Source organism: Rhinatrema bivittatum, chromosome 1 (assembly GCF_901001135.1).
Source record: "Rhinatrema bivittatum chromosome 1, aRhiBiv1.1, whole genome shotgun sequence".
NCBI classification, from domain to species: domain Eukaryota; kingdom Metazoa; phylum Chordata; class Amphibia; order Gymnophiona; family Rhinatrematidae; genus Rhinatrema; species Rhinatrema bivittatum.
In genome coordinates this window covers 816,874,838-816,901,021 of record NC_042615.1, presented here as the reverse complement: position 1 = coordinate 816,901,021, position 26,184 = coordinate 816,874,838, and the positions used below count along the sequence as shown (strand labels likewise).

At 50.8% G+C, this 26,184-nt stretch overlaps 1 protein-coding gene across 1 annotated transcript; it reads right to left on the bottom strand.

Annotated features, from left to right (window-relative positions):
• Positions 1-5,409: 5,409 nt before the first annotated feature.
• LOC115078680 (protein huluwa-like) lies at positions 5,410-21,310 on the bottom strand. Its single transcript, XM_029581644.1, has 3 exons — positions 20,421-21,310; positions 9,564-9,768; positions 5,410-6,539 (listed from the first exon to the last, which is right to left on the bottom strand). The coding sequence occupies exons 1-3, from the start codon at positions 21,060-21,062 to the stop codon at positions 6,376-6,378; spliced, it is 1,011 nt and encodes a 336-aa protein (XP_029437504.1). The 5' UTR covers positions 21,063-21,310; the 3' UTR covers positions 5,410-6,375.
• Between the last annotated feature and the right edge of the window lie 4,874 nt (positions 21,311-26,184).

Sequence of the window (26,184 nt, the reverse complement as noted above, 5' to 3'; positions counted from 1 at the left end):
TTTGAAACTTAAAAAGTTGGGTATTAACCAGATTTTTGCTGCCTCAGGCACTTCACATAGCAGCGGGGTGGTGATTTTATTTCACAAATCTGTCTCTTTTCAATTACAACCCTCACATGTGGATCCCAATGGTAGGTTCGTTCTAATGCATGGCCTGTTGTATGGGAAACCAGTGATTTTAGGATCCATTTATGGCCCTAATACTTATGACCACCAGTTCTTTGCAGACATAATTACTCAAGTTTGTGCCCTTGAATCGGCGCCTATAACTCTATGTGGAGATTTTAACCGTGTGGCAGATAACCTACTAGATAGGACACCCTTGAAAGCTCACGGTCCATTCATTGAGGAGAAGGGTGTATCCTTTCTGTGCAAGCACTTACAATGAGTAGACACTTGGAGGGTGCTACACACTGGAGAGCGGGAATACACCCACTTTGCTGGGGCTGCAGACTCAAAGTCCCGCTTAGACCATGTGCTTATTTCAGAAACTCTTTTTGCCAAAGTAACGAGGGTGGAAATCGAATCCCTTATTCTCTTGGATCATTGCCCGCTTTCTTGCAATTTCCAAATGCCAAAACGGGGAAGGGATTTGTCTCTTTGGAAAATGCCTCATTGGTTAACCCAAGATAAATCCTTTACTCTCGATTTACAAAACACATTGGCGGGAATTCGCCATTAATAACGCCAAGCACAAGGATACCCCCACTCTTTTTTGGGAAACGATGAAGGTGGTACTTAGGGGGGATATTCTCAGTTACGTCTCTGCTCAAAAACGGAAATTAGATGGGGATATTTTGTCTTTAACTGATCAATTGAAAGTGTTAAAGCAGCAAGTCTTGGTTAATCCCTCGGAGAAAGCTAAAACTAAATTCTTCTCCCTGCAGAAAACACTAAATGATGCTCTCCATAAGAGGGCAACCTCTTCCCTGTTGTCTCTTAAACATCAGCTGTTCCTTTATGGAAACAAGTTGGGGAGGCTTCTTGCTAATTTGGTACGTGGAGACCGTAGATCTGCTTTTGTTGCAGGGCTGCAATCCCCAATGGGAAACTTGAAAACAGCCAGTAAGGATATTAGCAATCTCGTTTGTGATTATTATGCAGCCTTGTATAAGGGGGAAGAAGGAGACCCTTCAGTGGGAAGGCAATTTCTGCACGAACTAGAGGTCCCATCTCTAACTTCTTCCCAATTGGCGTTTCTCAACACTCCCATATCGAGTGCTGAAGTGCTTTCGGTTATTCAGACATTGCCTAATTTCAAAGCTCCAGGGCCCGATAGATTAACCAATCATTTCTACAAAGTGCTTGCTATTTCAATACAAGATAATTTGAGAAACCTGTATGCCGAAATGATTCAAAAGGGCAAGATACCTGATACTTTGTGTATGGCACATAGAGTAGTACTACCCAAGCCAGGCTGGGATCCGCAGATACCGTCTTCCTACTGACCCATTTCTTTACTAAATGTAGATATTAAAATCTATGCGAAGATAATAGCTAATCGGCAAATATTTTACCCGGTGTTATATCACCTGCCAGATGGATTTTGTTAAAGTCCGCCATTCTAGTTTAAACTTATGACGGCTCTATATATTACTAGATCTGTGCCATCGAGGAGTCTTCAGGGAGCTGGTATTGGTAGGCTTTGATGCAGAAAAAGCCTTTGATAGGGTCTCCAAGGACTTATTTTAAGTACTCACCTTGTATGGCTTCTCTGGGGCTATTATGCAAGCGATTGGGGTACTCTATAGCAGTGGTTCGCAACCTTTTTTGCACCAGGGAGTGGCTTCAAACAAGACCATTTTTCCATGGCCCGGCAGGGCGGGGGTGGGGCAGGGTTATGGAGGGGGTTGGATGTTAGTGCATACTTATTTAATTATGACATTTATAATGTGAATGTGACTCAATTCACCATAGGTTCAGAATGAGTGGGAGCACCGGGCTTGTTTCCCTTGTTTTCCAAACTTCACATCTCTCTCCTCCACCTGCCGCCTTCCCTCTCATGACCTCCCCTGGCTATGAGCAAACCCCAGGAAGACACCCATACATTCTCATACACAGACATACACCCTCAGGCATTCACACACATATACCCCTAGGCAGACTCCCATTCATACACATGCACACACTAAAGGCAGAGATCCCCTCTCTTTCTTTTGCCAGCAACCTCAGAACCTCTCTCATTCCTCTGCTGCCACTGTCACTGCTGCCACATGGCTATTGGGGAGGCGCCGATTGCTGCTACTGACACTGAAGCCCATTCTGCTGCCTCCTCTGTGCAGGCCCCGTGGGCTTCCAGTTCCTCCATGCTGATCTCGTACATTGTGAGATCTGCATAGAGAAAGTGGTACTCTTGCACATTCTTAAAGATTGCATGTGTCAATCAGTAAAAAGTAATTTTTTTTTTTTTTACCTTTGCTGTCTGATCTTAGTTTTCTAATCAGTTGGTCACAGGCTATTTTTTCCCACCTTCCCTTTCTTATTTTTTTTGCCAATTCCTTTTATATTGTCTTTTTTTCTATTTCGTTTCTCACCATCTGTCTTCTTCCCTCAAACACACAGTCAGGTTCTCATTCTCACATTCTCTCTCTTTCTCTCTCTCATTCATACACACAGGCTCTCACTCTCACATGGTCTCTCTCATACAATCATTCATACACACAGTCTCTCACTGGCACATGCTCTCTCTCATACAATCATTCATACACACAGTCTCTCACTGGCACATGCTCTCTCTCATACAATCATTCATACACACAGGCTCTCACTCTCACATGGTCTCTCTCATACAATCATTCATACACACAGTCTCTCACTGGCACATGCTGTCTGACTCTCGCACACACAGAGGCTCTCACATGCTTTCTCTGCAAACATTCAGGTCTTCACTCCCACACACAGTCTCTCAACTCATCTCATACACGCACACATACACACTCTACAGGCCCTCAGCCTCTCTCTCACCTCTAGGCCTCTTCTTTACGGGTCGCCACCAGGCTCTGCAGCGGCCCTGGTCTTCTTGGGCCGCGCTGCTCCTCTTCTGCACGCGGCTGATGCTCCTCCTCCTTCCTTCGCGGCTCCGGCAACATTTTTCTTCCGGGGCTGCACGGGCAGGAAGGAGGAGGAGCACCTGCACGTTTAGACGCGACCTTTTTCTTTGGGCCGTAGTGACGCGAGCTCCACCACGGCCCTACTGATCTCCTTGCTGCGTGTATCCGGCGCACAGCACAGCAGTAGTTAGTGCTGGTCTGCGGTGATGCTGCGGACCGGCAAAACCCCCCCCCAACGGCCCGGTCCTGGTCTGCGGACCGGTGGTTGGGGACCCCTGCTCTATAGCAATCCCATGGCCAAGATACAGGTTTATGGTAAGTTTTTTAACCAGATCTCATTACATCCTGGAATGCGGCAGGGGTGCCCTCTCTCATTCATCCTATCTATGGAATTCCTATTAGCGAAATTACATGAAGGATTGCAGGCACATGTGACCTATCAGGGCACCCCATCCCATGTGCCCTTTTATTTGCGGATGATATTCTTTTAGTCATACCACGCACTAAAAAGCCATTTCCCCTTGTACTAGATCTCTTTGAGGGAATATGGGTTATCATCTGGTTTCAAATTAAACCTTGAAAAATCAGTTATGCTGGATATTATGGGCCATTTACATGAACACTGGCAACCGCTTTCTCTCCGTTGGGAGACATCTAGGGATCCAAAGGAATGGTATCCTGCCAACGTTCCCTTGATGAAAGAATTTGAAAAGTGCACAGTGAGATGGATGAAGTTTCCCATTATGCTTGATGGGTCGCATAGCCTTGCTTAAAATGTCCCTTCTCCCCAAGCTCCTATATCTACTGCAAATGCTCCCCTTGGTGTTGCGCAGTAAAGACTTACAGGCTCTTCTCTCGATCTGTTCTAAATTTGTATGGAAGGCTAAGAGGGCTAGAGTCTCCATGCATAAATTATCGATGCCTACACGAGAAGGGGGTTTCCCCAATATTCATTATCATAATGTGGCTTGCGCCTTACGAGCCCTGGGCGACTGGCTACTTAATCGAACAACCTTCGCTGACATCGGCTTGGGGGCCCTTATTGATCGCCCCTACAAGCTCGGTTTCTTATTACATGCTGGGTCTGATGAAATTCCTCCTCTACACAAAAATAGTGTGCTTTTTCAATCTATGCAATATGGTTGGCGTACTCTCCTCAAGCTGTGGTCTCTACCTTGGAAACACTCATCCTGGCTACCGATTTGTGGGAACCCCAGGGTTCTTAGCAGGGGCCAATACTTCCCTTTTTTATTTTTTTTTGCTAAGGCTTTCCATGATGGGGGAAGGATAAATTTCATTGCTTTTTTTTTATTGATAATCTACACTGGCAAATGTTCTCCTTGCAACGTTGTAGAGCAAATTTCAACTTTCAGACCCAAGACTTCCTGCATTACCTGCAACTCCGCCGTTTTATTTCCACACTGCTTAGTGCACATTCTTCTACCCAAGGTGTGGGGCCCTTTCAAAGACTTATCGGTCTATTTCAAGGGGGGAAACACTCTTTGGCGACTTTATATAATTTCCTTCATTCCATAACCAAATATAGTACTATATAGGCGCTAGCATCGGTATGGAGCTACGACGTAGGGATAGATCTAGAGAGAGAGAGGACCTACATGACTGTTTGATACAGTTTAATCCCGCCATTATTTCCACACCCTTTAGAGAACAACATTTGCGTATTTTACACAGAATTGTAATCTCTCCTCTCAATGAGCTTCAGCTCATTGAGAGTCCCAGCTGTGGGAGATGCAGGGAACTTATTGCAACGCTCAGTCATAGCTTCTGGGATTGCTCTCCTATACAGCAATTTTGGACCCGGGTTCTAGGGTTGTTTGTTTGTTTTTTTTATAAATTACAATGCAAGATACCGGAACAGGCTGCCCTTTGTCTGTTGTGTGTTGGGGTGGAGGACTTAGGCTCTGAACGCACTGGATTATTGGTGCCCAAAGGGTTACGTGTCGCCCGGAGATGTATTGCGGTGCGATGGGTGACGGGAAATACTCCCAATTTCTCATTAGGGCATGCCGAAATGTTAGATTTCAAATCCTGGTGCCTGGGATGTAATGACAGAGTGACTAAATGCTTCTCCAGCATTCGGGGACCTTTTATTGCCCAATTGGCTCTCTCTTTGCAAGCGGCGAGTGAATCAATCACATAAGAAGGCTTTACGTTGTTAGTTATTCCTTCTCTACCAGCAAGATAATTTTTCTGCTGTAATTTCTCTCACATTTTATAATACACAAGGTTTGCTGGGGGGGGGGGGGGGGGGGGGGGGAAGAAGGGGGCCATGTTGTATAATCTTTGCTGTTTGAGAAAAAGGATTAGAGATATTACATACAAAAAAAAGAAGCAGATCTAAATGGAAAGCTCTCGCACCTTTAATAAAATATTTCACATGAATGTATGTAACAGGCTTAAAATTTGCTTCCACCACCACCACACATTCCCTGCCCGATATTTAATCTTCTCAAGAGCATTGACAAAGCATTAAACGTTTCTACTCCTCTCACCACGTGTGCAGGCGTGCCCACAACGCCGACATTACAAACCCGTGCTCTTCACAAGGTGCAACACACAAAGCGCGTATCTAAACATGCAGAGTGAGGTAAGGGGGAACACGTCAGTCACATTCACTTTTCTCCCCCCACCCCCCAGACACCGTGCAAACATTAACAAAGCGCGTTTTCATCCCATTTTTAAAGGTGGGGTTTTTTCTTTTCTTTTTCTTTTTTAATTTTGGGGGCGGGAGGTACTTTTTTTTTTTTTTTTTTAAATAGTGGAGGATAAGAGGGTGATGCGTACAATATTATTTTTTCCTCTGTAAAGTGTGAAAAACAAGCAGACTGAGGAGGAAAGTACCCAAGACAGGTTCGTAACAGTTTGCCCTGAGCTCCAGAGGCAGGGGTGGCAGAAGCTGTGTGTGTGAGAAGGGGAGACGACAGTGTACCCAGCACCGTACTCTCTCCCCCAGTCACATACACCAGGGCAATCATACATGAACGAATAAATAAATAAATAGGCTTAAAATACAGAAGATGCACAACGGTTCCTGATTCGCCACAGGCCAGTGAGAGGATGTGGTCTGCTCCTTACGTTCCAACTCCTCTCGCAGCTTTGCCAGGGTTAGAAAGCACAAGTCACGCGTGAAGCACCCACAGCTCTGCAGACGCTCTTTCCGTGGGGAACCCTGAGGATTGGGGGGGGATGGTGTCAGCTGCTAAGTAGACCTGCGTTTTTGTCTCATCTCTCCCCCCCTTTTGAGAGGAGGACGGTGACGTTGTGATCCTGGTGAGGTGTTCAGTCTTAGCAGGGTGGGGCCGCACTACACCCAGTAATGCTTGCTGCACAGGATGGGAAGCTGATGGCGCTGCCTGCGGCGCTGGGCCCGTCGCTTGTAGCCTGGATCGTAATAGTCCCACTCTAGCCCGGATATCCAGGAATGAGAACAGCTGTCACTGTCCGACGACAGGATCCTCAGGGAGACGCCTGCAACGCAACACAGCAGGGTTGACTGCAGCCAGTGGCAAGGAGAAAAACCGTGCGATAGAAGATACTGCCCGATACCCCAGGAAAACAGACTTGCAACGTAGCCAGGGACAGCTCCTTCCCCCTTCTACTGCAACCCTCACCTGCTGCATCTCACTCTCTGCTCTCCCAGTGCGACAGCCTCACTCCCTCTTCCCGCTACAAAAGGGTTTTCACTTGCTCCCCTCCCTCACCCGCTACAACCAGGGCCGGCTTTAGGATAACTGGCGCCCCTTACAAAAACTGAAATTGCCACGCGCCCCTCCTCCCCACCGACAAATACCAACTTCACTTGCGTCACCTCCTGCCATCTCTTCAAGGATCCCTCCTCTCCTCCCCACCCAGCACAGCCCCTCTCCCCAGTGGTAAATTTAAGTTTTTTTCCACCCCTAACCACTGTTGGTGCCACTATGCTCTCTACCCCTGGAAGGTCGGAAACCCTGCGCTTTGGAGTTGTAGAAACACACACTGCATCCAACTCCTGAAACAGTGGGTGTAGAGCAAAAAAGGAGTAGGTTCCCCCTTATAATAACTTAGCCTGCCAAAAACAAAAGTACGGTAGATTCTGGTGTCCGTTCAGTAAAAGCAATGCAGACTACCTGGTGGTAAAACAAAACACTACAAAAAGGTGACTTAGATTCTATGTGGCAAATCGTCTGTAGGGAGATATCCCATGTTTTACCACTGAAAGCACCAAATATGAATCATAACCACCAAGAAATATGCAGACCAGTCTCAGACTCTGTCTCAGTGGAAGAGAGAAGAAACTTTGGCCAGATGAGAACAGTAAACCAGAACTGAAGGATGCTATCAAGATCTGCCTGTTTGTAAGCTCCTGTGTAACTAAGACCAAGGCAGAGGGACAATGCAACAACTTAAGCTCATAAGCAGGAGTCATGGTCCGGCCAAGGGAGTCCAGAGGTCAGAAGGACCCCCACCCTTAGAAGAAGGGAGGGGGGCAGTCTGAGACGGAGAAAATGCTGACTGGCATACAGACGTGGCAGTACTCCCCCCGAAGAAATGGAGAGGGGGGAAAAACCTGCAATGCGACAAAGACCCTCCACCCACCATGTAATTATGCATGAGCTTATGCATATTTATCAGCTGGAAAGTATAAGATGGGAGGCAAAATAAGGAGAGGAGAGTAACCCTGAAAGCAAAATCAGAAGGGTGAACCCAAAGCAGCCCAGCACCCCCTGCTGTCGAGGAAAGAGAAGACTAAGGTATGGCCAGGAGACCAGAGAGAGGAGAGACCCTGTCCAGGGACTGACAGGGGTAAGGAGCCTGAGGTGCCAGGGAGCAGAGAGCAGTCCAACAGCTCTGTTGTTACAGGACCCAGAAGCAAGCCCCCAGATAGCTTGCTTCAAAAGTGAGTTTCCTCCCCTGCCCACATTCTCCAGACTTCCAGCCAGCATCTATCTATGAAAAGACCGCACCACAAATATTACATCAGGCCCTATAACACCAGTATTACTACTGTTAGTGACCCCCACCTAGAACTTACACACTAGCAGAATCCCTCACCTTTGGCACACACTCAGAACATAACGCCACAAACTAGAACTAGAAACCACAAGAAGCCAGAATCTGCATGCAGTGCAACACTGGAAAAGAAAAACAAAGGCACTTCTTTCTATATCAGAGACATATTCCCAAAACTGACATGTTCCATGGAAAGATAATGCTTTTTCTATACTTTTACTGTCTGTTTTTCTAGTGCAAGGATTTTAAATGCCCTAGATCAGGGCTTCCCAAACCTGTGCTGGGGATCCCACTGCCGGATGGGTTTTCAGGATGGATACTCAGTATATGCAAATTTATCTCATGCATATTCATTGTGTACATCCTGTGGGGTCCGCCAGGTTTGGGAAGCCTTGCCCTAGGTGATCCTTCATTCTTGTGCCCCACCTCTCCCCCCATGATACACCTATCAGCAGCAGCTCCACCACAGCATTTCCCTGTTTTATTTCCTTTCCACCCCAGCTAATCTTCCCTCTTCTGCCTCTAGCCCCAGCATCCTCTCCCCCCCCCCCCAACCATCTCAGACAGCCCCTTCTCTCTTTTCCTCACCCAACCACATCATCTCCTCTTTCCCAGCCTACCCAGTAGCCCCATCTTTCCCAGATCCCCCACCCCCAGCTGCCCCTTTCTCTGTTCCCATGCAGTCCCAGCAGCATCATCCGTCTTCCTCAAGAACTCACCCTCTCTCTGTTCCTCCCCCTCAGCTCTCAGATCCCTCCTTCTCTACCCACCATAGCCCCAGCAGCACCCCCTCTCTCTTCCTGGCAGTTTCATCCTGCCCAGCAGCCCCCCCTCTCTCTCTCTACCCCCAGCAGCCCCCCTCTCTTCTCATCCCCAACATCTGTGTCCTCTTCTTACCTACCCCTCAGCTCCTGAAACTCTTCTCTCCCAGCCCCCACCTCAGCCCCAACCACCTCCTCTCCTCTTCCAGGCCCAACATCTCATCCCCCCTTCTCCCAGCCCAAGCTTTCTTTCCCTACTGCCCCTCACCCCGACCTGGTGTGGCTCCACCTTGCCTGGAGGCAGCTGTGACGCCGATCTTTAAACTGAACTGTGAGGGATTGGAGACGCACCGAGCCCCGGTTTTCTCTGGCCGGCAGGCCATGAAGGAGTAGGGAGTGAGTGGCAGCCACAACAGCTGTCCTTTGCTCTTGCAAGGGGGGGGGGGAGAAGGCTGTGGTAGTAGCTAGTTTTCAGCCCCCACGGGACAGCAGGAAGAGATTTTCTGCTCATGGGGGAAGAGGGAGTTGCAGCAGCTGCTCGTCAGATCCTGGCTACGACCGTATCGGGAGGGAGGGGGGGGTGTGCTGGCACCCCCTGGGCAGCTATACAGGTTGCACACCTCAAAAGGCCGGCTGCCACAGAGTTCATCGTACACCACACGCCGGATATCGCGCGATCCATCCTCGTGGCATGGATGGGAAGAGACGCCTTTCGCCTCCGTCGGCCGCAGCGATTACTCACCAGCACTGGCTCCGAAGTCGCTGTCCAGCCCTGGCCCTGCAGAGGAGCTGTCGGCAGAGACCGGCATCACTACCCCGTCGCGCGGGACGCCGCCTCCAACGTAGTCAAACCGGACGGAGTCCGGGGGGCTGACGGTGAGGACGACGTCGCTTCGCCGCCTCCTCTGCACGCTCGTCTTCCCGGCGTGCTTTACCCGAGGCATCTCCTGCAACGGAAAGAGAGACGGAGAAAAGCCAAAACAAGTCATTTGCGCTGTGACCCTGCCCCCCCTCTACTTAGTATCCGGGGTAAGCATGCGTTTTTCACCCTAGCTATCCTACCCTGTGCGAGCTACTGCTCGCGTACCTTCACATCTGGCTCTCACCCGGGAGTTATCCTGCACAGGCTCTCATGTCCAGCTCTTATCGCTATGGCAAGAGGAGGTCCGTGAAGGCCTCCGCCATGCACACCGTCTACACATTTCAAGCCTAAATGCTTCCTGAGCACGGTGTAAGAAAGCACCGCGGCCAGAAGCGATCTGGAAGAGGGGACGACGAGCGAGGCCATCAGATCCGCAGACACGAAGTTATTCAGGTTTGTTAAAAGAGCAGCAGATGGTGAGGAGCTGCAGAAGGAGCGTGCGAGACTGGGAGATCGGCCAACTGAACGGCAGATGAAAATTTCACGTGGGAAAAGTACAAAGCGATGTGCGTAGAGAAGAATAATCCCAACCTCGGGTGCACGACGCCGGGTTCTGAACTGGGACTCACCACCCAAAAAGGTCTTGTGGAAAATACATTGAAATCCTCAACTCGGGGCGGAGCAGCAGTAGTCAGAAGCGCAGCTAGAACGATAGGAATGGAGAATAAAGGTGAAAGTAGGTCCTTACTCGTTTACATTCATTGAGTCCTGCCACACAGTCTAGACCAGTGGTTCTCAGCAGGAGAGTGGCAGAGCCAGCAGAAGGCTGATCTTTCCTCATCAGTCTGGGCCGGAGCCGGATGTCTCTCCTTTATTGGGTGTGTGACAGGAAGCTGCTCTTGCTTCCTTCTCCTCTTCCTGGCCCAGTGGGAAGCTGTTCCCTTCCTTCATCACCCAGATCAGAGCCTGATATCACCAACGCCTGCTCATATGGCCCGGCAGGACACCCACTTTATCTTCCTCTGCCTGGCCTAGCAGTGAGGCTGCCCATGCTCTCATCACCCCATGGGGCCTGCACGTGAAAGCAGGAGCACCAGGGAGAAAGGTGCGGGCTCTGTAGATCCGCTGCCTCCTCATCTTCCGCTGATAAAGAGGGAGGGAGACTCTGGATTGGACTGAAGTTTTTTCTGCTGACTGGGAGCCAGGAGGAGGGGGAAATGTACTGGGCAGGAAGGCGTGGGAAGATAGGGAAGAGAGATGGAAGTGGAGAGATGGAGGTGTGGGGAGGGGAATAGTGCATGCTGAGCAGGAAGGGGTAGGAAAGAGGAGGGCAGAATGAGTTGAGCAGTGGAGAGAGGGAGCACAGGGAAGAGGATGTGGGGAGGGGGTGTTGGGAATGTTGGACAGGGATAGGAGCATGTGAAGGGATGATCGAGTAGTTGGGAGAAGTGAGGGGAGTGACTGGGTACAAGGGCCATACTAGGTCAGTTTTCAGAATGTGCATTTCTTCTCTCTTTGAACTTTGCCTAGTGTAGGAGGAAATATATTTCTGTTTCTAGTCTCCAGTTTTGCATTGCATGCAGGAGGAGATATTGGGGTTTCCATTCCAGGTTTTGATTGCTCATTTGTAATTTGTGCTCTTTTATTCTATATTAGGTGAAGGCAGGTCTGTCTGTGCTCTGTGTGTATGTGACAGAGATGAGGTACTTTACTAGAGGTTTGTATCAGCCTTATTTGTTTGTATTTTCTCAATATTATATTGCATTGGTGGTAAACTGCTTCCTTTTCATGGGTAGGGCTATGGCTGTTTCATTTCTTGGAGTCAGTGCTGCTGCGGTGTGGCAGGTTTGATAGACAGGCACAGAGTGGGGTTTGTTGTAGTATTTTACAGTGCACCTGGTAGTAGAGTGAGTTTGTGATGCTGTTACTGAGATGACACCAGAATCAGAATATCTTTTCTGTAGGGTGAGCTGTACAGGGAAAGGTCTTAGTTCTGCTCTGCACTCATTGTTAGGAAGCAGGGAACACCTGTGGATGCAGAGCATATGCTTATATTAAGTCCCATGATGGTCATGTGGTCAGTGTGTCACGCATGTGAGCGTCACCTCTCAGCTGTGTCCTGATAGAAAAAAAAAAAGTCGAGAACGTCTGCTTTAGTGGCGTGAGCTCTCAGGCTTTCTGGGACAGACTTCCCGTTCACTGCATAAGCTGGTGCTACTGCCTCCTCAATCTACAGGGCAACAGGGGCTTTCAGTGCTGCTAAGAAGAGTGAACAGCCTACCCAACGTCATGACCTTCAGATAATGTAGTATGGTCAGCCGGAAGTTGCAGATCCTCTCTCTCCCCCCCCCCCCCCCCCATGCAGTCAGGTGCCCTAAAAAACGGCAGGGTAATTGCCTGACTGAGATGGAAATTTAATGCCACATTAGGCATGAACAATGGTCTTTTTTTTTTAAATACCAGGAGGGGTCCCTGCAGGATAAACGCCTGAAGTTCAGAAATTCTTCTGACTGAACAGATAGCCTCTAGGAAACCCTCTTTTCACAGGAAGATCTCTCAGCAATGCTCTCTTCATAGGCTCAATGAATTCAGGGCTTAAGCCTTTGTCCAGTCCATTTTGAAGGAACTCGGAGATAGAGGATAAATTACCTCTCTCTTGACAGCAAGCCTCAAAGATTGTCCATACCTTGACGTAGGTCAGAGACACGAATACTTTTCTTGCTTTAATAGCGACAATAATCACTGCTCCTGAGCAGCCTCACTTGTGCAGAGTCCTTCAGGATCCCCAGGCCGTGGTGCAGTAGCCTTTTGACATGGACGAACTCGAGTAGTTCCCCTCTCTAAAGCCTGATCAGGTCCACATAGCAAGGGCTCCTCACCCAGTCTGGAGCCACCAGCACAACTCATCCTAGATGATGCACAATTCTCTGGAGTACCTGCTCTACCAGAGGTCAGGGAGGGAACATGGCCACAGCTGCGTTACTGGACCCAGTCCTCTGGAGCCTGCGACTCTCCGGTGACTGTAGAAAGCTTTTGCTTTGACATTTCCACGGGCCACCATCAAGTCCCACTGAGGCACCACCACCTGCTCACAATCTGAGTGAACACTTCCTCGGCCTGTTCGCCTTCTCCTGGATCCAGAGTCTTCCAGCCCAGCAGGTCTGCCTGCACATTGTCGACACCCGGCTCTGAAGTGCCTGAAAAAGCGGAATATATAAATCAAAATGTTGTCAAGTCCTCGAGATGCATTTCTGCCCATGCCATTAATAGCTCTGCTTTCCTCATCACCTGCAGGATCCTTGTCTGTTCACATTTGCTGCGACCATGGTATTGTCTGATAATACTCTGACCAGCTTTCCTTTTATCCGTGGCAATAGGTTAATCAAGGTTGGCCTGATCACCCTGATCTCCAGCCGGTTTATCAGCCATGCTGCTACCGTGGTTGACCAGAGACCCTAGGCCTCCTGTCCCCTGCAATGAGCCCCCCCAGCCTACCAGACTTCCATCTGTTGCTATTATTATCCATTCTGGGGGCTCCAGATTGTCCCTCTTCCAGATTGGTTTTGATAAGTCATCACACCAAACTCTTCCTGGCCTGTCTTTTAATTGGAAGAACCATCTCAAATTCCTGCTCCTAGGATGACCATCTTAATAGCAAAGCCCTTTGCAATGGGCACATATGAGCTCTTGCCCAGGGCACTATATCTATGGCTGCAGCCATCGATCCCAGCACTTGCAGATACCCCCAACCTTGGGATGCCCAGGATGTCACCAGCATCTTCGTTTGCACCTACAACTTGTTGACTCTTTCGGTTGTCATAAAATACTTTTCCTATCCTTATTTTGAAACTCACTCCTAGGTAGATTGTGAGGGTGGTAGCTGGCTCTTGGCCTGGTTTACTACCCAGCCTAAATCCTCCAAACACATATACAACTCCAAGTAGCTTGTTGATTTTCTCAAAAAGACTTGGCCCTGAACAACCAGCCATCCAGATAGGGGTGGACCAGAATACCTTCTCTGCATAGAAAGGCTACCACTACCACTATTACATTAGTAAAAGGTTTGTTACACCATGGCTGAATGTATTTCGCTTTGAAGCTTTTGAAAGATGGAATATAAATATATTGGATTGGATTAGACTGAATGGCAAGGCCGAGAACCGATTACCATTCCCTAGAATGGTGAATTGTAGAACCTTCTGGTACTCCTCTGTGATGGGAATATGGAGATATGCCTCGGACAAATCTAGGGATGTTAAGAATTCTCCTTTTCTTACTACCATAAATTACAAACATCAATATTTCCATACAAAAATGGGAAACTGTAAGAGTTATTGACATACTTTAAATCAACACCAAGCAAAAGGTGTTCGCCTTTTACAGGATAACAAAATACTTCTAAGTCGGGGACTGGCCTTACTGCTTCTAACTAAAACCCAAATGTTTGACCCAACTTCCTGACAAGAGACTGTGTTATTTATAAGAACACAACTGGGTCTTTAAACTTTACAGAAATGGGATTTCCTATGCTGATCCCAATGCTACATTAATTGCAAATTCTGATCTGACTGTGAGCTGTTCTAATGCCTCTTTTAATTTACATTTATCATAATCCACCTTGAGACAAATTTTGGGGAATGATGGAATATAAAATGTTCATAAATAATTGGAGCAACCGGTTTATTGTTTGTCTGATGGCCATCCTTTTTGTTGGGGACCTGCAAGGGGACAAAATAAAGCATCTGAAATCAGAGCCAACTCAAGGGAATGACCCCTTCAAACTTCATCTAGGACCCAACAGTCCTTCGTAATATGGGGCCACTCCTTGTAGAATAGCCTCAATTGTCCACCTACCAGTTGTAGTGAGGAGTGGACCCCAATTCATTATTGGGAACTCCTGGATCCCGCAAGATCCCCCCCCCCCCCCCCGAGCTTCCCTCCCTACCTACTCTTCTGCTACTACAAAATGGCAGCCTTGAGTTCTGGACACTGTATGCTCTGCCTGGCATCCTTGAATCTGTTTCGGGAGAAGCTCTCTCTCAAGGTCCTCCTGATCCTATCTTCCAGGAATCTCCGAGGCTTAGACTCTCCCACATTCTTCACCACTTTCTCCAATTCTTTCCCCAAAGGGCACCTCTTAGAAGGCAACCTACTTAATCTAGTCTTGAATGCTGAGTCCACCAACCAGCTTCTCAGCCACAGTAGCCACTTGCTTGGATGATGTCCAAATCAAGTCATAGAGTGTATCCGCTGGAAAGGGTGCTCCAGACCCTAAGCAGGTTATTGTCCCACACGTGGCCTGGGATGCCTCATGTTCTGATTCTGGCTGGGATTGTTGAATCCAGCGAGTCATTGCTCTGTCCACACAGACAGCTGCCTGCAGCAACAGGCTAGCTAATTCAAATGAGTTCTTTAACGGAGACTCCACTTTCCTGCCTTGAGTGCTGAACCCTCTGCCACTGGCATGGTTATCTTCTGTGTAACTACGGCTACAGATGCATCTACCTTCAGCAAATGGAACAGGCAGTCTTTTTTTTTCTCGTGCCGCAATGGGCACAAATACCTCCAGAGACTTCTTGATCCCCAGTGCCATCCACTTGGCCTTGATCGTATCCTAAATAGCTGAATATAAGGGAAAGTCTCTCACTGGCTTTTTGATTCCTATTAGGACTGGCTCTCCTTGAGTCATGTTTCTTCACCAGGTCCTCCAAACAGCCGCAAGGACTACGAGACCTTTGCAACGAGTGCCACCAGCTTCTTCCTTCCGAAATAACCTTACAGCCATCTCCTCTCCCACGGAGGAGGTCAATTCTCCTTCTTCCTGCTCTTCTGGGGACACTAAGTCCTTTTTTGCTGTACCCAGGCAATTGGTTTTGGTAACAAATGAAGCTATGGGTCAGGCTGGGGGGGGGGGGGGGGGGGGGGAAGGGTCCTGTTGGGGTCTCTTTACTCGATGCTCTTGAACCATAGGAGGTGGGAAAGTCTAATTATCCTTCCTTCCCTTCCAGGACTTCTCACCCCTTCATTTCACAGCATGGCTCATGCATAAACCTCATAAATTCTGCAGAGAGCCCTTGCTCCTCTGCACTAGGAGTCATAAGGAGCTTCTGAATGGTCCGCGGATGTGCACAGGAGACGTCTGAGCCCCGAGGAAGAACGGTGGGATCAGGACACAGTAGTCACTGGCGTCAAACACACGGCTGCAGTTCCTTTGCACTGCTCTGCCTGCCTGCCCCCGTCCCATCACAGGCCCGACGAAAAGAGCCATGGATGCTGCACTGCCGGCAGGCCCCACAGCGGCCACATTTCCTTCCCCGTTCTGTCATACCTGATGCTTTGGGGGGGGGGTTGCAGGAGAAGGAAGGAAGGTTGGGACCAGAGGCCCCCCTTCAATGCTGTGGAAACTCGACTTCCTTTTCTTTTTTTTTTTTTTTTTAAATCAGCTTTATTGATGTGGTGGGAGCAAATGGAAGGATCTCTCCAGCGTGAACCAACTGCTAGCCGGGGTGTACGGGGCCCGAAAGAACCTTGACCCCGGGGAGGGGAAGGTAGAGCAGCCACCAGACTCTCATTCCTAGACCCTCAACTCAATCCTGATCTCCGCTAGAGAAATTGCCTGCCAGGCTGTTGACCTAGGGCCAGGGGTGGCGAACGCCGTTCCCCGAGGGCCACAAACAGGCCAGGTTTTCAGGATAACCGCAACGAGCGTGCATGAGAAAGTTTTGCATACATTGGAGGCAGAGCATGCAGGTCGATCTCATGCATATTCATCGCGGTTATCCTGAAAACCTGGCCTGTTTGTGGCCCTCCAGGACCGGAGTTTGCCAGCCCTGGCCCTAGGCGTTCGCTTTCCGCTGCGACCAGGAATTCTGTCGTCTGCCCGAGACGAGAGGACTACTGACTGCTTCCCAGAGGAGGTAAGACGTTTCCCTCTCTGGACAGGTCTGGCGGGAGGCTAAGGAAAGTGGAAAATCTCTCATTGCCTACGATTCGAGCCGTGGTACGACCGCACCGTGGGTGCTGTGTGCAGTTCTGGTCGCTCCATCTCAAGAAAAAGGCCTAGCAGAAGTAGGAAAGGTGCAGAGAAGGGCGACAAAGGGGGACGGATCGTCTCTCCTACGATGAGAGGCTACGCAGGGTAGGGCTCCTCCGCTTGGAAGAGAGGGGGCCTGCCAGAAGTTCATAAAATCACGAGTACTGCTATCCGTAGGGTTAAACGGGAGATGGATCTACTTTACGGGATCTGCCGGGTACGTGTGACCTGGACTGGCCCCTGTCGGAGACGGGATGCTGGGATCCAAGGACCTTGGTGTGACTCCAGCCTGACATTTCTTATGTTCCGTGCTCTTCTCTACTTCCTGTTTCATCCTTCTCCTAAAATCACATTTTTGTATTTTCATTTTCCTGTGCGATGTTTCAGAGAAGATGCACAAGCAGTGAAATTTCCATGCCAGCTTTGTTACTGGTGGATGGAAGTGAAAGCAGTAACACTTGTTTCAGCTCCGACAATCTTGAGTATGTCCCTGCTGTACCCTGTATTCCAGTACTGAGACTCCCTCCCAAACACACACCCCTCTGCCAATGCACCTCATTCCTGCAGTGCAGCACCCCGTATTCCAGTACTGAGATCCCCCCCACACACACACTCCTCTGCCAATGCACCTCATTCCTGCAGTGCAGCACCCCGTATTCCAGTACTGAGACTCCCTCCCAAACACACACCCCTCTGCCAATGCACCTCATTCCTGCAGTGCAGCACCCCGTATTCCAGTACTGAGACTCCCTCCCAAACACACACCCCTCTGCCAATGCACCTCATTCCTGCAGTGCAGCACCCCGTATTCCAGTACTGAGACTCCCTCCCAAACACACACCCCTCTGCCAATGCACCTCATTCCTGCAGTGCAGCACCCCGTATTCCAGTACTGAGACTCCCTCCCAAACACACACCCCTCTGCCAATGCACCTCATTCCTGCAGTGCAGCACCCCGTATTCCAGTACTGAGACTCCCCCCCAAACACTCACTCCTCTGCCAGTGCACCTCATTCCTGCAGTGCAGCACCCCATATTCCAGTACTGAGACTCCCCCCCAAACACTCACTCCTCTGCCAATGCACCTCATTCCTGCAGTGCAGCACCCCGTATTCCAGTACTGAGACTCCCCCCCAAACACTCACTCCTCTGCCAATGCACCTCATTCCTGCAGTGCAGCACCCCGTATTCCAGTACTGAGATCCCCCCCACACACACACTCCTCTGCCAATGCACCTCATTCCTGCAGTGCAGCACCCCGTATTCCAGTACTGAGACTCCCTCCCAAACACACACCCCTCTGCCAATGCACCTCATTCCTGCAGTGCAGCACCCCGTATTCCAGTACTGAGACTCCCTCCCAAACACACACCCCTCTGCCAATGCACCTCATTCCTGCAGTGCAGCACCCCGTATTCCAGTACTGAGACTCCCTCCCAAACACACACCCCTCTGCCAATGCACCTCATTCCTGCAGTGCAGCACCCCGTATTCCAGTACTGAGACTCCCTCCCAAACACACACCCCTCTGCCAATGCACCTCATTCCTGCAGTGCAGCACCCCGTATTCCAGTACTGAGACTCCCCCCCAAACACTCACTCCTCTGCCAGTGCACCTCATTCCTGCAGTGCAGCACCCCATATTCCAGTACTGAGACTCCCCCCCAAACACTCACTCCTCTGCCAATGCACCTCATTCCTGCAGTGCAGCACCCCGTATTCCAGTACTGAGACTCCCCCCCAAACACTCACTCCTCTGCCAGTGCACCTCATTCCTGCAGTGCAGCACCCCATATTCCAGTACTGAGACTCCCCCCCAAACACTCACTCCTCTGCCAATGCACCTCATTCCTGCAGTGCAGCACCCTGTATTCCAGTACTGAGATCCCCCCCCCCCTAAACACTCACTCCTCTGCCAATGCACCTCATTCCTGCAGTGCAGCACCCTGTATTCCAGTACTGAGATCCCCCCCCTAAACACTCACTCCTCTGCCAATGCACCTCATTCCTGCAGTGCAGCACCCCATATTCCAGTACTGAGACTCCCCCCCCAAACACTCACTCCTCTGCCAATGCACCTCATTCCTGCAGTGCAGCACCCCGTATTCCAGTACTGAGACTCCCCCCAAACACTCACTCCTCTGCCAATGCACCTCATTCCTGCAGTGCAGCACCCTGTATTCCAGTACTGAGATCCCCCCCCACACACACCTCTGCCAATGCACCTCATTCCTGCAGTGCAGCACTCTGTATTCCAGTACTGAGATCCCCCCCCCACACACACACCCCTCTGCCAATGCACCTCATTCCTGCAGTGCAGCACCCTGTATTCCATTATTGAGATCCCACACACACATACCCCCCCTCTGCCAATGTACCTCATTCCTGCAGTGCAGCACCCCGTATTCCATTATGGAGACTCCCCCACAAACACCCCCCCCCCTCTGCCAATGCACCTCATTCCTGCAGTGCAGCACCCCATATTCCATTACGGAGACTCCCCCACAAACACCCCCCCCCCCCTCTGCCAATGCACCTCATTCCTGCAGTGCAGCACCCCATATTCCAGTACTGAGATCCCCCACACACACCCCTCTCCCAATGCACCTCATTCTTGCAGTGCAGCACTGAGATCCCCCCCCCACACCCCTCTGTCAATGCACCTCATTCCTGCAGTGCAGCACTCTGTATTCCTGTACTGAGATCCCACCCATCCCACCCTGCTACAGTGCAGAAATGAGATGCATTGCCAGGTTGGGTGTGGGGGTATCTCTTTATTGAAATATGGGGGTGCTGTAGTGCAGCAATGAGGTACTTTGTCAGAGGTGTGTGTATGTGAGGGGTCTCAGTACTGGAATATAGGGTGTTGCAGTGTAGTACTGAATTCCAGTACTGAGATCACACACAAAACTCTGCCAATGCACCTCATTCCTGCACTGCAGCACCCTATATTCCCGTACCAAAGATCCCTTACACAACTTTGTCAATACACCTTATTCCTGCACTGCACCACCCTGTATTCCAGTACTGAGATCACACACAAAACTCTGCCAATGCACCTCTCTCCTATTACACAGCACCTCCAGAAAACAATCACAAGTGTTTAACATGTCATCTGTCATCTCCTGGAGCTGCCTACTGTAATTCTGGGAAAACACACAAAGCCAGGCCAGATTTCATGATCTCTCTCCTCTACCCATTCTGGGATTTCCCATGCATTTGTCAATGGAAAGGTTTGGTGAAGGGAGGTTTCTAATCCCAAGACTAGCTCTAGATGTCTTTTGTCATGAGCTGGAGTTAGCTCTGGGGCCCTCTCGAGCCTGGCTTCATGATTCTCACACAACATCCCCTCTTGTCAACAGAGCTGGGCCCCCAAGAAGCTCCTGTGGAAGGGATAAGGCAACTTCTCATCCAATATTCTGTTTTTGGGGAAGTGTGTGAAGATCCAGTGTAGGCAAATCTATCTCATGCATATTCATTACAGCTATACTGAAAACCTAGACCGGTTAGGGGGGCCTCCAGATTACACTGCAATGTAAAGATTTTGAAGCAAAGCCAAGCCTGGCTTTGCTTCAAAATATACCTTGGACTGGTGATCTTATTTCGTACACAGGAACAACGAATCCATGCATGCACTGGGTGGGAAAACCAGGCCTCTCCCTAGGGACATGGAGCTATAGGGCAACCCTGGCGCAGTTACTTACCGCAGCAGCCGCAGGACTCTCGGGGGTGTTTGGAGGTACCTGACTGGGCCCTGCCTCCAGGTCACTGGAAGAAGGGGTGACCGGGAATCCTCTGGCTCGATTGGAGGACGATGGCCTCTGAGGGGCCCTCTTACGAGGCAGCTGCTTCCTGGAGGCCATCGACGGAGCTGCGCTGCCAGGCGGCCGGAGAAAGCCCATCTCCTGCACCTGCGCAGTGCTGTGGGGTGTCTGGAGGCCTTCTGCAGACCATGGCCTGACTCTGGGTACCTGCCCTCCTTCCCCTAAGGCCAGGGCCTGGCCTATTCCTACGCTCATGGTGCAGCCAGGGGCCACTCGCAGCTCTGGGCACGAACTGCTAGGCCTTCTCATACTGCTGACCACGACCCCAGGGTCAGCGGCATAACTCCACTGCTCATCCCCCTGCCTCGCCCTCCATTTCCTCTTCCTCCTGGCGAAATCAGGGAGCCAGCAAAGCAGGAGCAGGCAGTTCAGCAGGAAAAGCAACAGCAGGCAAGGGATGAGCAAAGCCACAAGCAGGGTCAAAAGCGGCTGCAGGGCTAACATGGCCCCCCCTCCAGGAGCCGGGGTGGAGGCCGGAGGCCTGACCTCAGGGGGGAGGAGAAAAGGCTGGAAAGTCGCCATGTTGCATTGGCCAAGCTGCTGGGTCTTTGGAAATAAGAGGAAGTGGGGAGGAAGAACAGGGCACTCAACCAAATGCAAGCAACCTGGGAAGGGAGGCAATGGACTGGTCCAGCCTCCTGCTGATCAGGTGGGAGGGCAGATTAGGGCTGAAAAGCCAGGGTGTTGGCTAAAGGGATTCAAGCCAATCAAAACTGATTAACCATGCTTGGGGGGGGAGGGGGTCAGCCAACCTCCCTGTCCAGATCCAGGGGAAATGCCAATGCTGGGTTTGCTAACTCTCCTCCCAGTGCAGTCTGGGCCTTGTAGTTCAGAGTCAGCAACACCTGCAAACAATTCAGGCCCTGCCGCCTCTGCCTCAGGGCTCTCCAAACCCGTCCAAGTTTTCAGGACAGCCGCAATGAAGATGTTTTTATATCCTGGGGGGGGGGGTTGTGGTTCCAACGTATGCAGTTATTTCTTTGTGGGTACAATGGGCTGTGGGGTGCTCAGGCCTCTCTAGGCAGGCCACTTTCATTCTGTCTGCCCCTTTCCTTCTCGTGGCCAGCGCTGCGGCGCTCACCGGATTCCTCCTGTCCCAGTCCGTGCTCGGCGAGGGAGCGCTGGAGGTCATTTCAGCCCGTGCAGCCGGGTGGGGGGCCCCGCTCTCGTCTGTCGGGGTCTGGGGTCCCTGGCCCTATAAAGGCTAAAGAGATCTGTTCCGAGGAGAGCAGGAGGGATCAAGCTAAAGCCGAGAAGGCGGATTCTCTACCCCTGGGTCTAAAACGGGGACCCGGGCAGGGGCGAAAAATCAGCTGAAAAGTGGATTTATTGCAGCCAGAGAGAAAGTCAGGGCTGGGAGACGCCAGGGGGGGGGGGACGACCCCCTGAAAAGGCAGGGTCGCCCGCAGATCCAGGCTTCCTCCGGGAGAGGCTGTCTGCAGGTTCAAAAGTCAGACTTCCTGCTAGGACAGATGTTATCATTTTGATGTATTTCACTTCTTTTTGTATTAAAATATTCTGGGGTGGTTTTTTTAGATTTCTTTAACTGGTTTAACGTTTTTTTAAGGGCGTGGCCGGTGCCCCTTCCTCGAGAAGGTCGGGATGGGGGTGGCTGCTGCTCCCTGCCCCTCCACGGTAGGAGTGCTGGGGGTCACGAAACCCCCAGGAGCCCGCCCTGCCCCCATGTTCCTCCCATCCGTCTCTTGCCCTAGGCGGGCGCCGAGCCCCCAAGGGACGAGCACTCGGGCCCTGGGGATTTGGGCAGCTCCTGGGGCATCCCAAAGGATCCTGAGATGACCCAAGAGGTGCGGAGCAGTGAAGGGTGGCGTTGGCTCCCCTCCCCCCTCCTTTCGGTTCTGCCCCTCCCCCCTTTCCTCCTTCCCAGGCTGGTCCAGCAGCAGTGGTGCCTGGGGGCCCCTTCCTCCCCCCCTCTGCCGCCTGGCCCGAGCCGGCCCCGGGTCCCCTGCTGCAGTTCTGTGAGAAGGCCCGGGCCGCGGCCCCTGTGGCTCTGCCCCCATTCCCACGCCCACGCAGTGAAGGTTTTATTTCCTGGAGCGCAGCGAGAGGGGGGAGCGCGCTTACATCTATATTTTTTAAACCCAGTGAGAGCTGCCCCTTTCTCCATGGCAAAGGGGGGGACCGGGGGAGGCATCTTCTGTTATTGGCCTTGCCCACCTGCCCCGGGTCAGGTGAACGGGCAGATCCAGGCCTGCTTTTGCCCCAGTGCAGGCCCCGGATCTTCCCTTTCATTTCCCTAAGAAAATCAGAACTACAACTCCCTGCCCGCAGCGGGGAAAATGAGGCTGGGACATGAGGTGGGGCCTCTTCCCTGGGGAAGGCAGAGCCCTTCTTCTGCCCATCCCTCACAGTCTGCCCTCCCCTGCGTTCCTTTTCTACCTTTCACTTTCCCTCCCCTCCCCCACCAGCCCCAAACTCATAAAACATTTTTCAGAGCTCTCTGTGTGACCTCAGGGTCAGTCCCTTTATCTCCCTGTGTCTCAGTTCTAATCCCAGCTCTGTCACTGCCTCTCTGTGTGACCTCAGGATCAGTCCCTTTATCTCCCTGTGTCTCAGTTCTAATCCCAGCTCTGTCACTGACTCTCTGTGTGACCTCGGGATCAGTCCCTTTATCTCCCTGTGCCTCAGTTCTAATCCCAGCTCTGTCAATGACTCATTGTGTGACCTCAGGAACAGTCCCTTTCTCTCCCTGTGTCTCAGTTCTAATCCCAGCTCTGTCACTGACTCTCTGTGTGACCTCAGGATCAGTCCCTTTATCTCCCTGTCTCAGTTCTAATCCCAGCTCTGTCACTGACTCTCTGTGTGACCTCGGGATCAGTCCCATTATCTCCCTGTGTCTCAGTTCTAATCCCAGCTCTGTCACTGACTCTCTGTGTGACCTCAGGATCAGTCCCTTTATCTCCCTGTCTCAGTTCTAATCCCAGCTGTCACTGACTCGTTGTGTGACCTCAGGAACAGTCCCTTTATCTCCCTGTGTCTCAGTTCTAATCCCAGCTCTGTCACTGACTCTCTGTGTGACCTCAGGATCAGTCCCTTTATCTCCCTGTCTCAGTTTTAATCCCAGCTCTGTCACTGCCTCTCTGTGTGACCTCGGGATCAGTCCCTTTATCTCCCTGTGCCTCAGTTCTAATCCCAGCTCTGTCACTGACTCTCTGTGTGACCTCAGGATCAGTCCCTTTATCTCCCTGTCTCAGTTCTAATCCCAGCTCTGTCACTGACTCATTGTGTGACCTCAGGGTCAGTCCCTTTATCTCCCTGTGTCTCAGTTCTAATCCCAGCTCTGTCAGTGACTCTCTGTGTGACCTCAGGATCAGTCCCTTTATCTCCCTGTGTCTTAGTTCTAATCCCAGCTCTGTCACTGACTCTCTGTGTGACCTCAGGGTCAGTCCCGTTATCTCCCTGTGTCTCAGTTCTAATCCCAGCTCTGTCACTGCCTCTCTGTGTGACCTCAGGATCAGTCCCTTTATCTCCCTGTGCCTCATTTCTAATCCCAGCTCTGTCACTGCCTCTCTGTGTGACCTCAGGATCAGTCCCGTTATCTCCCTGTGTCTTAGTTCTAATCCCAGCTGTCACTGACTCTGTGTGACCTCAGGATCAGTCCCTTTATCTTCCTGTGCCTCAGTTCTAATCCCAGCTCTGTCACTGCCTCTCTGTGTGACCTCGGGATCAGTCCCTTTATCTCCCTGTGCCTCAGTTCTAATCCCAGCTCTGTCACTGACTCTCTGTGTGACCTCGGGATCAGTCCCTTTATCTCCCTGTGCCTCAGTTCTAATCCCAGCTCTGTCACTGCCTCTCTGTGTGACCTCAGGATCAGTCCCTTTATCTCCCTGTGCCTCAGTTCTAATCCCAGCTCTGTCACTGACTCTCTGTGTGACCTCAGGGTCAGTCCCGTTATCTCCCTGTGTCTCAGTTCTAATCCCAGCTCTGTCACTGCCTCTCTGTGTGACCTCAGGATCAGTCCCTTTATCTCCCTGTGCCTCATTTCTAATCCCAGCTCTGTCACTGCCTCTCTGTGTGACCTCGGGATCAGTCCCTTTATCTCCCTGTGCCTCAGTTCTAATCCCAGCTCTGTCACTGCCTCTCTGTGTGACCTCAGGATCAGTCCCTTTATCTCCCTGTGCCTCAGTTCTAATCCCAGCTCTGTCACTGACTCTCTGTGTGACCTCGGGATCAGTCCCATTATCTCCCTGTGTCTCAGTTCTAATCCCAGCTCTGTCACTGACTCTCTGTGTGACCTCAGGATCAGTCCCTTTATCTCCCTGTCTCAGTTCTAATCCCAGCTGTCACTGACTCGTTGTGTGACCTCAGGAACAGTCCCTTTATCTCCCTGTGTCTCAGTTCTAATCCCAGCTCTGTCACTGACTCTCTGTGTGACCTCAGGATCAGTCCCTTTATCTCCCTGTCTCAGTTTTAATCCCAGCTCTGTCACTGCCTCTCTGTGTGACCTCGGGATCAGTCCCTTTATCTCCCTGTGCCTCAGTTCTAATCCCAGGTCTGTCACTGACTCTCTGTGTGACCTCAGGATCAGTCCCTTTATCTCCCTGTCTCAGTTCTAATCCCAGCTCTGTCACTGACTCATTGTGTGACCTCAGGGTCAGTCCCTTTATCTCCCTGTGTCTCAGTTCTAATCCCAGCTCTGTCAGTGACTCTCTGTGTGACCTCAGGATCAGTCCCTTTATCTCCCTGTGTCTTAGTTCTAATCCCAGCTCTGTCACTGACTCTCTGTGTGACCTCAGGGTCAGTCCCGTTATCTCCCTGTGTCTCAGTTCTAATCCCAGCTCTGTCACTGCCTCTCTGTGTGACCTCAGGATCAGTCCCTTTATCTCCCTGTGCCTCATTTCTAATCCCAGCTCTGTCACTGCCTCTCTGTGTGACCTCAGGATCAGTCCCGTTATCTCCCTGTGTCTTAGTTCTAATCCCAGCTGTCACTGACTCTGTGTGACCTCAGGATCAGTCCCTTTATCTTCCTGTGCCTCAGTTCTAATCCCAGCTCTGTCACTGCCTCTCTGTGTGACCTCGGGATCAGTCCCTTTATCTCCCTGTGCCTCAGTTCTAATCCCAGCTCTGTCACTGACTCTCTGTGTGACCTCGGGATCAGTCCCTTTATCTTCCAGAGCCTCAGTTCTAATCTCAGCTGTCACTGCCTCTCTGTGTGATCATGGTATCAGTCCTTTTAACTCCCTGTGCCTCAGTTCTAATCCCAGCTCTGTCCTTGTCTTCCTGTGTGATTTTGGGATCAGCCCTGCCTCTAACCTAGGATGTTTGCTCTCTGTAGCAGGGATATTGTACTTGTTTGTTTTGTGGACTGTGGAAATAACATTTCCCCCAGATGGGTTTTAATGCTTTTAAGAGGTACGTTATCAGGCTGAGGGTGGAACTCAGGAAGTCCTCAGTACCTGAAGAGATTGTCCCTTTGGCGTCGGATTGAAGTAGGGGGGTGCGGGTGGGGTGGTCCGTTGTCTCTGTGATCCCTTTTCAAGGCATCCTCTTTCTTTTGCAGGGAATCACAGCTCCTGCTGCCCAGCGCTGCAGCTTGCAAGGGAAGACCTTGTAACTGGGGGTCTTTAATTAGTGCTTTTTTTTTTTGCTCTGCTGGGTGTCTTTGGAAGTGGGTGGGCTATGTGCC

Excerpts from the sequence above, each read along its gene's own strand:
- LOC115078680 (XM_029581644.1), bottom strand. The coding sequence starts at position 21,062 with ATGGCGACTTTCCAGCCTTTTCTCCTCCCCCCTGAGGTCAGGCCTCCG. Across the intron at positions 9,769-20,420 it reads AGAGTCCTGCGGCTGCTGCG|GAGATGCCTCGGGTAAAGCA; the intron begins GTAAGTAACTGC and ends TTTCCGTTGCAG. Across the intron at positions 6,540-9,563 it reads CGACTTCGGAGCCAGTGCTG|GCGTCTCCCTGAGGATCCTG; the intron begins GTGAGTAATCGC and ends GTTGCGTTGCAG.